Raw genomic sequence first — 13,171 nt, forward strand, 5'->3', positions numbered from 1 at the left:
TATTTGTCCAAAGAGTATGAGTGCCCTCTAGTGGAGAAAACATATTTCCTATGATGAAACTAAAAGGATCATATCTCTGGTTTTCCTAATGTTTTCCTAAAAATTCCTGGTGTGCCTAATGGGACGCGACGCCTCTGAGTATGTCTTAGTAAAACTACTCTAAAGTTACTTAAGTAAATGTAATGGAGTAAATGTACAATAATGCATTCCTACCCGCCCCTACTTATGGTCCGCGTTGGCGAAGCTCAAATTCAGTATGTGGTATTTGGATGGGTGCATCACGTTTGTTACTTCCTCACAGTCCCAACGCTACATTAAGCTCACAGTTCACTTGTAAGTCTTTCATTGTTAACGCCAAATTTAATGGGAGGATGTCCTTTTGTGACTTTTGTCAGAAATAAATTCTTCTCTTTTTCGTCAGTCCTCTCTGCTTGGGGGGGGGGGGTGTCAAGATGAAGATTCAATATAATCATTAAACAACTCACTTCATGAAAGACTCATAGTACTGTAAGACTGTACAGATTTCATCCATGATTTCGTGCAATCCTCATTAATTTGTCCTTAAAAATATCATTTCACCTATGGTTCTTACAAAAGTCCTTGGATGTCTTTTTTTTTGTAAGGGCTCTGAATGCAGCATAGTTGAGGTGGGCGTGTCCAGCTGTTGAGTCATGAAGGTGTGAGCAGGTAAGGCAAAAGTAGAGCCCTCACCCAGTCACGTCTGTGCAAATCTTCCTATTTTACCCTATTCACCAAACAAAACAAGGGCGAACTTTGGGATCAATCGCTCAGGTAAGACCATTCGGAACAGAATGTCATTCACTTGACCGCGTTTTAGTGTCGCAATAGGCGCTGTTTGTGTGAAGTGTCCAGGCCTGCCTTCTTAGCTACAAACTAGCATAAACATTTCTACCGAAACACAATTAAACAAATACACGCAAATATCCTTGGCGTCCAGCACATTTAAAATCCAATTCTGTGTAGAAATTGTAATGAATTATATGACGTAAATCAAAAAATTAAATGAACCAAAACGTAGTTTTGATTGTCGGGCGGCAAAATCATTTTTTGCTGAACTAAAGGGTAAAAAACACATTTTGTTGCAAATTCAATAACTGCAAGTTATTCTCAGTGTGTACAAGACGAGCGTGCTGTGTGAATGTCACTGGACTGGTTCCTGCCGCCTCAAAGTTGATGCTGAGCTCTCTCGCTTCCGGTTTTGCGACCACAAGCCCGAACACGTTTTTGACAACGATATCAACAATAGTTGGGGATTGAGCCCCAAGAATGAATGGAAATTTGTAAAATGGGCGATTCAAAACAGTGGCGGTTCTAGGATTTTTCTGAAACGGGGGCCAAGAAAGGGCCACGTGTAACCGCCAGGGGCTAAGTGTTTGTTTTGGTCAACAAGGCAATACACAGGTTATTCTGCATGTAGCGGTAAAAACTTCTTTGCTTGACACTGTCAAGCAGAGATGAGCCAGTAAAGTTGGTAACACTTTGTATTTAATCATACTCTGTGCACGTAAGGATACACGGAACAATTATTTTAATCACTTTTTTGAAAAGGCATTTTAAACATGAAAAACAGCATTAATATGTACCATACTAGAGAATACTCCGAAACGACATTGGAAAAAAGTATCATTTCGATTTTTGGGGGGGGGGGGGGGGGGGGGGGGGCATTTGTGATGCATTGCGATATTATATTGTGATAATAAAAGAAGAAGAATATTCACGAGTTAGCTCTGTTTGGGATAGACCTGAAATATATTGGAAAAAAATAACATTGTGAAGGTTCCTTGCCATGGAACTCATAACATTCATATATGTCATTCATTCATTCACCTTCTGAACCGCTTATCCTCACGAGGATGGTGGGGGTGCTGGAGCCTATCACAGCTAACTCCAGGCAGAAGGTGGGGTACACCCTGAACTGGTTGCCAGCCAGTCGCAGGGCACGTGTAGACACACAATGATTCACGCACACACTCACACCTACGGACAATTTGGAGTGTTCAATCAGCATAGCATGCACGTTTTTTTGGGATGTGGCAGGAACCAGGAGAAAACCCACATACGCTGCCTTCATAACGTGAATTATTTTTAAACAAGAATAACGTGGAAAAATGCTTGTCTTTATTTAATGCTTCATTGAGTGAGTCCACTCAAATTCACTCACGCTTTGACGCTCATACTGTCGAGAAAAGCCTCTCATTTACAATGCCACAGCGCACTTCAAACTCTGCTGCAAGTTTAACGATGATTGAAACATTTGTGATGGGACAAACTTTGCCGTAGTGGAAATTCTTTTTGATGTGATGAATGGGTAAGTGTATGTACGATGGATGTCTTGTGTAAAAAGGCTAGATAATGGAAATACACGAAGTAGGAGCCTAGAAGGTGGTCCTTTTAAGGTTTCCAAATTGGTTTGATCTAACAAGAAGTGCAGCTTGCAGTCATATATTCTTGCATGCAAATGTATGCCTTTACCCAGGATGCTCAAACCCGCACACGGGTATCCACGGGAACTTAAGAGTGTTGTCAAAATGGAACAATCACCGTAGTAGTTAGTCTTTGAACACACCTTAAGTGGCAACATTGTAATGATGTGCCGGGCAGAGGAGTGAAATGTAACTAAAACATTTTGAGAAAATATGAAGCACATTTGTCAAAAAATTTAATAAATACTGTAAGCTGCTCCATTGTAAAAGCCAAAGAGTACAAACCGGGAGGAAAAACAAGTTTCGACTTATATTCTGAAAAAATACAGTACAGTGGTACGTCTACATACAAATTTAATTAGTTCCAGGAGCTGGTTTTTAAGTCGAAATGATTATGTCTTACGGGATTTTCCCATAAGAATACATTCTAATTCGATGAATCCGTTCCACAGCCCTAACTAAACCTACGTTAAATCCTTAATAACTAACTAACTAACTGATAGCAAATACACATAGCAAAACAAATGAAATTATAAATACTAATCATAATAATAATAAATGGGGTAAAAAAAAAAAAGCGTTTTTATTGTCACCTCAACTTAGAGACTGGCGACCAGAAGTGGGAGGTATGAAGCCCCTAAAGGGACATAAACAGAAATAAAATAATTTTAAACCTACTGGCCCTTTACATGTCTAAAAGTTGCCTTCTCTCGCATTTCAAGTCAAACATGTGACATTTTTCTTCTTATATCTGAATTTGTGTCTTTCACTTGTGATTTCTGTCATGTTCTTCTCATGCAACCTCACTTTCCCATGTGACCTCTCTCACCTGCACACAAGCGTAATACCATACCATCACTTGTGACTTGATTTCCTTAACGTGCAACCTTTCTGCAAACAGGGTTCCCATCATGAGGGGGCGCACTCCTTATCATTGTCTCTTGTTTGCCTTCCTGTGCTACGTGGTCGGGGGTGGAGCCATCTCAGAATTCAGGATATGTGCCTTCAGTATGAACAAGTTTGACACACAGAAGACGTTTCACTACAAAGTGCTGCACACGCTCACAAGGGTACCTTACACGGGCACACACACTCTTACACTTTTACTGTTTAAGTGCTCAAAGGTGTACGTGTGTATAGATTGTGTCTCGCTGCGACATCGCCTTCCTCCAGCAAGTGGTGGATTCTGATGGCTCACTCATCAAAAGTTTGGTGGCATCACTCAACAGGTACAGTGGAAGGTACTGATGCAAACCACAACCATTCTGACAAGCATTGATGTTCCTTTCATTTTAGGTGTTTGAACTTATATCTGTGGACCTCAATTTGCTACTGTTAACTCATTGAGTGCCAACCATAAAAAACATTAGTTGCACTGATCTTACAAGGCACACAAAATTCAGTGTTCTCGTACGATATATAGTAAAAGAAAGAAGGAAGAGGGTTCTATTTTTTGCCATTCTTCTCAAATCACCAATAGAGCATAGGAATGTTTTAGAAATGTTGTATGCTTGGTGAAAAAAACACACTAAAAAAAACCTGAAAATTAGCATTTTGTGAAGTGAAGTTGTACTCAACTGTATTTGTCAAATTAATGTAACACATATACTGTTGCTTACAACCAAAATCCTGAGTACAACTTTGACTAGCATTGTGCTTCTGCTGGAATCTTTCTTAGAATAAAATGTCAGTTTGCCTTGCGGATGAAGCTGCTGAACATGACTGAAAACCAGTCACTAAAATGTTATGCACGTTGCAAGCAATAATACACACTGAACCAGACACTACCCCCAGGATTTCAGCGGTTGTGGAATGTTTGCCCTTCTTCTGCTGGATGTCAGGCGCTTCAACGTATGCATTTACCGCTCAAGGCAAACGAACTACAGCACGCTGATGCTTGAACACTTGAGATATTGCCCATATCTAAGAGACATTAGCGGTGTATATATAGACACTCATATTGTAGACAGCCGCTCCCTTAAAGTCCCTGTCAAATGACCGGTAGGGAGTAGCAATGCTCTTTCACTCACTTAACTGAGCTCGTAGGAGTCCAAATAAACACTAAAATATTAAGGTCTGTTCATGCAAGATTATTTACTCAATATAACACTTGAGAATTTTTGACAAGGCTGGATAATTCGTTTGACTTCGGAGCCCTTGAACATGTCGGGATGCTGGGTTGCTAACCGGCTTCTAATGTAGCTCGTATTTCCATGGTGCACTTTCAGTATTTGCATATTGTCTATTGTTTGTCCATCAGCTTTTTATCATAATTTTTGTTGATGTGAAAAGTCTAAAACGCTTCCACACATTCGACTTATACGCCAGTGGTCCATTCATTCATTATCAGTTGGGTCAGAATACATTAAAGATTAGTAGCTTTGTGTAGCTCTGTTGGACGCATGAACCACTAGGTGCTTGTAGTGACCTTTAACCCTACAGTGACACCATGTCTTCTTTGTGACCTTCAACAGGGAAGCTCAAAGGTATGATAGTTTCTCCCAGCATGTGCAGTCACAGCTTTCGCAATCAACCTAATCCCCTCTACTAATCTGATTGGCTGCAATCACGTAATGTGAATGCATCAAGAGACTTTGAAGATGTCATTCAATTTTTATTATGCCATGTGTACAACTACGTATATATTATCACATACTTTTGATTTAGATCATAGTTTCTAATGGTGGACTTTAAACAACCTGTGTTTATCTATTTGATCAACACTCAAAAACACTGTTTCTTATTCTCAGTAATTTCAATGATAGTTGGTTTAATTTAAGGCCCCTGACTAACATGCTCACTAATAGAATTCATGCTGATTCTGCTCTGTTATTATTTGGTGAAAGTGCTTGACCTGTGATTGGTGGATGCAGCGCTTGCATGTCTGATTGTCTCTTGGCATAATTGTGTACTGTCATCATTACATGACAAGGGAGGAGGGTTGGGTGTTGCTTATGACTGATGATCATGCAATAATTCGTTAGCATTAGCCGACTAACAGGTAACAACAGAAGGGGAAGGTGGAGGGGTCTGCTGCTGTGAGGTTTCGTAAAACAGCGGTTCTCAAACTAGGGTGAAAGAACCCCTAGGATTCCGTGAGCTGTAACTTTGAGGTTTGCAGAATAATTTGCAAAAAGTTTCTTTTATCACTCTTTTGAAAAAGTGCATTCCTACATTATGGAATAGTGGTCACTGTGCAAATAATAACAAACCAACTACCTCTCTATATATTGGCTTTGGGCGAATTAAAAGCGCTTATAAGATAGAATCTTAAAGTCCTCTGTGCATGCAACATTTCTTGCTCCCTCACACATTGTAAGGCCAGACATGGAGGCACGTAATTTAAGTATACAGTAAAACTTCCAATGTGAATAAATCAGAGATGCACAGCTTGGGTACAATGTGTGCTGACAGTGCGATGGCGATGGGCATCCAAATTGGGGTGTGTGTAAATTTGTAAAGAAAGATACCTATTTTAACTTTTTTTTTTTCTTCCTAGGATTGACAATAACGCCAGCACCCCTATTATCATGTACCATAGATATTTAGTTGAAAATTTAAAAAAATATATGTATAAATGTAACTGTGGTGTTCGTCTCTGCATTGTATATTAATGACGACGGGAGTCAAGACTGCTGTGTGATGAGCTCCTAATTGCTCTGACTGATAAAGTCACAAAATAAACAATCCTCCTGTCAAACTCGGTAATAAGTAATGTGCCCCTATTCAAACTAAAAACAAAGAAAGATAATGCAATAGTTATACATGAATACACGCCTGGAAATTACATTTTTAGAACAAATGCTCTTCAGGCACATTGGGCTTACCTCCCCATTGACATCCACAAAGAAAAATGTGTCGCGTTAATGACTGACATAGGGGAAACCACATGTAAAGAAAAACTTCCAACTTTGAAAGAGGAGAATAGACTGAAACAAAATGGGGAAAAAAGAAGAAACCAACCAAGTTTTGCGTAATTATAAAATAAATATACAATATTTGCTTAACTGGAGTACTCCTGTTACATTAATAACCATGTTATTTTTCCAGTAAGGGGTCTCGGGATATAAACAGTTTGAGAACCCCTGTTTTGAAGAAATGCTAAAGGGGGGAAAATGTTCTAAATCTAAATAGCTTTAGCCTTAGGAGAGCTTACAGGAAGTGACATGTTGTAGACCTGCCCAGACTCAAATCTTTCCAGTAGTAAAACACCACATTTACTATTATACTTAGTATTAGATGCATACACAGAAATAGTGAAAAATACACACTTCAATCAAAAGACACTACGCACATATCCATCCCAAGAAACAATTATTAGTTCTAAAGGGACATTTCATAAACAAGTGTGTATGTATGTATAAAATACATATATCGGTACACTTTTTTGTTCACTCCAAAAGATGCACTTCTAGGTCATTCCAAAGAAGATGTGAATTATTTTAAATATACATTTAATAGTTCTTAATAAGTCAGTGTGTAATTCCAAATCATTGATTATTGCAAAAAAAAACAAACTTTAGTTAATGTTTATGCTGTGTGTGTGTGTATGGTTTTGGTTGTGTGGAGGTATGAAGGCTACCACTACAACTCTGTGTCCAGCGCCAACCTGGGAAAACCTAATGACCTGCAGAAGTACGTCTTCATTTACAGGTAGGTTACATCACAATTTTCTTTTGTGCATCTCCAAATGTTGGATGGCTCATGCTTATGCCCTGCTGTAGATATATGCAAGTGATGCACAAGATTTTTAGACTTCCCGTAGGGAGGTCTCAAGTTCTCGCTCACTTCGTTGTTCTTATTATTGTTCTACTAGGGGAAAATACAAGCTTAAATTGCTACTTCTTTGTTATTCATGAAAGGATCAGAATTAAATGTGGTAGGTATATTCAAGGCCTGTATATTCATTGATTGTCAAAGGTGGATTTTTTTTTTTTTTTTTTTTTGTCGCGAGGCTGATTAATTACATTGATTAAATGTGGAATTAAACTGCTACTGATGTGTTCTTTGTGGATGAACCAGAATGAAATTGTGTAGGTAAATTCTTGATATGAATACGAATCAATCCTCAGATCCCTATTTCTATTTTTTGTCTTAGGGCTGATTCATCACATTCATCCATTCATCTCATCCTCATTAATTCATTATTTGCAGACTAATGGTTGCCTGTAGGTTTTGAGTTAGCCAGTAGAAGGAGCTGGTCAGTTCTTGTTCATTTTGTACTTGTTCTCAGTCCGATACCAATGTTTTTATTCCAATGTTAATATCTCTGGAGGGTGGTACATTGGATAAGTCCTCACAGTTCTGAGATCAAGGGTTGTGTTTGGAGTTTGCCTTAGGGATGTCCCGATTACATATTTTTGCACCCGAGTCCAAGTAACATGATTTTGAGAATCTGCAGATACAGAGTCCTGATCCGATAATGAAAAGTTTTTTTTTTTTTTTTTTTTTTTTAAATCTAAACAAAAGTTCCAAACATGTTACAGTACTGTACTTTTTACAGTACTTCCTCTTCGGCTTTTTCTGGGAGTGTTGCGGTGTATAAAACATATATATTTTTGTATGTTTTGGCAATGCCATTGTATTTCTGGATTATTTTGTTACATTTTAGTCCTGGATAAGTAAATATTTATAATGTATATGTATATATATATATATATATATATATATATATATATATATATGAATTAGGCCTGAACGATATTAGTTTTTTACTAATGATTTAGTAAATGGTTAATTAATTACTATCATTGCAATTTTATTGTGGGTTTGCAATACATATATTGTGATATTGTATTGCAATATTAAAACTAGAAGAATTTTCACCAGATTACTTAAATAGCTATGTTTGGGATAGGCCTGAACAATATTGGGAAAAGATTAACACTGCAATATATTTTGCCAAGCCTCCACACTTACGTTTTGCATTGGTTACACTGGTATGCCTAACTTTTTTCTTTAGACGCACCAGCACAAAATGTAAGCGCACCCACATTTTTCATTGTATCACCTTTAATGCCATACTTTTTAACCACTGTCCATAACATTCATATAATTCATTCATCTTCTGGAACGCTTTTCCTTACGAGGATCACAGTGGTGCTGGAACTTATCACAGCTAACTCCAGGTAGAAGGCAAGGTAGACCCTAAACAGGTTGCCAGCCAGTCGCAGGGCACATATAGACACGTAACCATTCACGCAGACATTCACACCTACAGACAATTTGGAGTGTTAAATCAGCATACCACATTTTTTGGAAAGGTGGCAGGAACCCTGAGAAAACCCATGCAGGCACGGGAAGAACATGCAAACTCCACACAAACTCCACTCCTCCTGCTGTGCCGCCTTCATATTGTGAATTATTTTTAAACAATCACGTAATAAAATGCTTGTCTTTATTAAATGCTTCAATGACTGAGTCTACTCAAACCCGCTGATGCTGCCAAGAACAGCCTCTCACTTAAACAATGAGTTGCCACAGCACACTTAGCTGTAAGTTCAACGATGATTAACACATTTGATCATAGAGCTACCTGAAGCTTCCATGGCAAGTTAAAAGCTACAACCCTGTCAATCATCGTTAGGTTTAAGTACCAAACATCAGCTACACTGGAGAGTTTGGTCGCACTGCTTAGAAGGGGGGAGAGTTTTGGGCTGTACGAGCATGAAGCAGAAAAACATAAATATATATTTGTAATTAAAAACCCGATCCTTTTCACCCGATTCCGATCCTCTGAAAAATGGCGTGATTGGCCCAATTTCCAAGCCAGCCCAGCCCATCCCTCCTCCCGCAGCCCAGCAAAGGGGCCATCGTCACCCCTCAAGATCCAGGGTTGTCCCCCGGGCCACCCGCGCCTCCATCACCCGGCCCAAATTAGCTTAATTTTTCCTCCTCTTTGTTTTTTGTCAGGACCGAGACAGCACATGTAACTGCTCAACAACAATACCAGAAGCAAAATCAATTTCTCCGAGCGCCTTTGGCTGTTTACTTCCACAGCAACAGAACTAGTAAGCAAAAAACTTGAGAACTATTTTCTTTTTTTTGTGTGTGTTGTTTTACTTCACTTGCTTGTGTTATCAGCTATCAAAAATTTTGTTCTGGTCGGGTTGCATACGGACCCAAGTAGCACCGTACAGGAGATCAACCGCCTCTACGATGTCTTCGAGGAAGTGCTGAAAAAATGGAATAACAAGGTGATGTGACGTTCATGCTAATTTGCTGACCACCTGAAATCTAGTTAACCAACTTGCACCTAGTACCTACAACCTTGAAAAGATTTTGGGTCAGTAAAATTTGTCAAATATGACAATAAGAATCATATTAAAAAATTGCTTGTATTCTGGGATAAAACTAAGAGTGGCTTGCTATGTCATTTTAGGACACCTGACTCTACATTGTTTAAGCATGCATTGTTAGAACAGATAGCTACTACGTTTGTTGGCCATTTAAGCGACATTCAAATGAAGATATTTTGGTTCAACTTATCCACCCCCCTTAATGAAGAACTTGTAAGCCACAACGCAATCAGGGTTGAGTACAAAAAAATCCTTTGTTGTCCTCTGGGCAGCCTCTCTTCCTGGCAGGCTGTCACCATCTTTACTGGGTGAGATGCAGAGAAGATGCATCAGTGCCAGTTAGTAGAGAGAGCCCATAAACTGACTTCTTGTTGTAGGCATTTTGTTTCTGCGTTATAGGAGTTTGGGTAATAAGATTAGTATAAGTATAAAATACGGTGCAATGTTTAGGGAAAACATGTTTTTCCAGATAGCATGATCATGACTACATATGCGAATGAGGTTCTTTCATGCAACATGGTCAATCTTCATATATCCCCATCGCACAGGAAAACCAGTGTGTTTGTGTGTTTATAGAACGTCATGTTCTTGGGAAATTTCCACGCTAGCTGTGCCTACATGACACGCCGTGACAAGAAGCAAATCCGACTGTTCACCAACACTAGCTTCCACTGGCTCATTAAAGACAAAATGGACACTACCATCACAGATGAGACAAACTGCGCATATGACCGGTGTGTGTATGTGTGTGTGTGTGGGGCATGTCTGTTTTTGTTGGACTAATGTTTGACGGGTGGCGTTGCATCTTTTAATGCAGAATCGTTGTGCACGGAAAGTCTTTCCTGAAAGCTATCGAGCCGTTCTCCGCTGGTGTCTTCGACTTCCCTCGAGAATATAAGCTTTCCAAGACAAAAGTAATGGACACTTTTCTTGTCACCTATCATTTTTTTAATGTTTAAGTATTTATTGATGCATATTGCTACACCAAAGAGCATTACAGCAACACATGACTTAAAACAAACACAGTATGTGTATGTTTCTAATACTGGTGCACAAATGTGACAAAGGGAGTCAAATTTCAAATTAGTTGTAAGGTTGTGGCAAGCACTTTTCTTAGATCGCAGGTCATGTGGTAATACAAAAACATAAGTGAAGATTGACAACTTTTATTTCAAGGGCAATATGAGAAAAACTATTGTTTTTGAATAGTTTTAAATTCAAGAAAAATACATCATAAACGGATGGGTTTTTTTTAGACACCACGGTAAATGTCTTTTTCAATTTTAATTTACACACAAATAATTAATTTTGATGCAAATTGACCCCTACCACGTGGGACGCCACTGGAGCTTGTAAAAAGCAGTAGGCGTCTCGAGCTTCAATCGTTCATTCTATGGACCTGACTACCTCGATAACGGATGTCGTGACATTAGACACCAGGCATACCATCAGTTACAGGATTTTTGCAAGGCCCAACTATGGACGCAATTACTGTTTTTCTCATGAAAGTGGTAAATATTTTCTCCAGTATCCCCATCAACATAAATGTATCTATATGTCTGCTAAGTTGACTTGTTCAAAAGATGCTCATGATTGAGTGGGACAATTTTTCTATGTAACACTGTTGGTATCTAACTAGTGAACCATACACATACACACACATAGTGTATATATATATATTAAACTTTGATTCATGAAGTTAATGTATGTATATCTGGTACTGATATACTTCCTCAGAGAAAACATTTTTGCTCTAGAGAGTGTAGTATTTTATAAACAAACAGGAAAATAATGGTCTGTAAACTCTCCCCAGTATTAGAAAATACACATAAACAAGTGTAAAGGGAAGTTAACCACTTTATATTCTGTATTTAGCTAAATGGTGTTGATGTTAGACGTCTGCATTTGTTCAGTTAAAATATATTTACAATATGCAGTTAACGCATATTACTTCTTTGCTACGGTCCATCATTAAACACTACATAAAAAAATCTGCTTCGGTGTTCTTAGGATGACGGATCTTAGTTGATCCTTGTTTACTGAGCTCAAGTGTTTCTTGTTGCTTTCCAGGCGCAGGAGGTGAGCTCCCACCTTCCTGTGGAGGTGAGGCTCAAGAGCTCTGCCCTACTCCTTCAGGCCAAACATCTCCTGGTCCTGCTTGCCCTGTGTTGCCTGTTTCTGTGAATTGTTTTTGTCATGTCGGCGTGCTCACTGGACGTCTTGTATCACATGATCACTACCATTTGGCATTGCACCTTGCTCCTCGGAATTGTTCTGGTCCGAATGGCGAAGGTGCTGTTATCTCAATGTGGAGAAAGTTTTTTTTTTTTTTAACTTGGCAGTGCCAAACTTTCATCAATGACACAGCTGTTATATTTTTATCACACACGGTCATATTTTTCCCTATGGTGGGGGATTGCACAGATCAAGAAAAAAAAAAATCACCTAAGGTTTCAATGAAACTTAAATTGTGATGATTTGAGTTTGTGCGTAATGTGATTACTTGTGAAACCACATTCTCTTCACTGTTGATTTTAAATTGTTTTTTGATTTTTTCCAAATAAAATTATGAATATTTAAAAAGATGTTTTTGTTGTAACAACAGTTTGTTTTGTTTTTAAATTTAATACTTTATTCAAATAACATTGAGCTACTTATATTTTGCAATACTTGGGTCAGACTGACAAATCTGTCATGCTCCCAATCCTTACTGTTAATTACACTTTGATTCAATGACCCCACTTGAATTATCAAGTGGACAGAGGCGATACGATCACTTCTGTTGCCCGTATAATGAAACCACGCAGACGATTGACTTTACCGCAAATGCAGTAAGGGCTTCTGTTGCCCGTATAATGAAACCACGCAGACGATTGACTTTACCGCAAATGCAGTAAGGGTCTGCACTACGCTCGCCTTATCAGTGGGTGGCGCTGTTTCGAGAATCAAGTGCCTTGAAAATGCATACATACATACATACATTCATACACTATATAATGTAGTTAGTTGTAGGACCTCATCGCTTCCTGCTTATTGGGAAGAGATCTACTGTTACTAATTTACTTCAAAGGTTCTTTACCCAACTGTTGACAAGTGTTTTGTCCTCGTAGCAGAGATCGTCAATTTTTGCAAAGAGCACATTGATTTTAGTGTAATCACTTGTGTGCAATGGTTGGTTCTTTAGTGGGGATGTTTCATCCAAGTAATAATAATATTAACAAGAACACCCTTTATTTTTAAATGTGATTGAATAGTTTATACCATTTTAACCTTTGAACCAAGATAAAATGCTTTTACATTACAACTAAGCAAGAGTTCTATGCATACATTTATTATATGTTGGTGGTAGCGGTCTTGAGGATAAACCATGCGTTTAGGACTAGACCAACTCATGTTTTGTTTGTTAAGGTTTTCCCTAAATACAGTCAT

The 13,171-nt window shown here is 38.5% G+C and overlaps 1 protein-coding gene across 4 annotated transcripts; it reads left to right on the plus strand.

Annotated features, from left to right (window-relative positions):
* The first annotated feature begins 663 nt into the window (after nt 1-663).
* On the plus strand, nt 664-12,313 carry LOC130908492 (deoxyribonuclease-1-like 1). Of its 4 annotated transcripts, none has more exons than XM_057823957.1 (10): nt 664-792; nt 3,346-3,514; nt 3,585-3,685; nt 4,919-4,930; nt 7,014-7,097; nt 9,357-9,454; nt 9,528-9,640; nt 10,319-10,476; nt 10,560-10,656; nt 11,813-12,313. In XM_057823957.1, the coding sequence occupies exons 2-10, from the start codon at nt 3,356-3,358 to the stop codon at nt 11,924-11,926; spliced, it is 936 nt and encodes a 311-aa protein (XP_057679940.1). In that variant the 5' UTR covers nt 664-792; nt 3,346-3,355; the 3' UTR covers nt 11,927-12,313. The 4 variants fall into 4 exon arrangements, with proteins under 4 accessions (XP_057679940.1, XP_057679954.1, XP_057679949.1 ...); XM_057823971.1 differs by having other exon boundaries at nt 3,585-3,673; nt 11,813-12,312; XM_057823966.1 differs by lacking the exon at nt 4,919-4,930 and having other exon boundaries at nt 11,813-12,311.
* The last annotated feature ends 858 nt before the right edge of the window (nt 12,314-13,171 follow it).

This window comes from Corythoichthys intestinalis, chromosome 2 (assembly GCF_030265065.1).
Source record: "Corythoichthys intestinalis isolate RoL2023-P3 chromosome 2, ASM3026506v1, whole genome shotgun sequence".
In the NCBI taxonomy this organism is placed as follows: Eukaryota; Metazoa; Chordata; class Actinopteri; order Syngnathiformes; family Syngnathidae; genus Corythoichthys; species Corythoichthys intestinalis.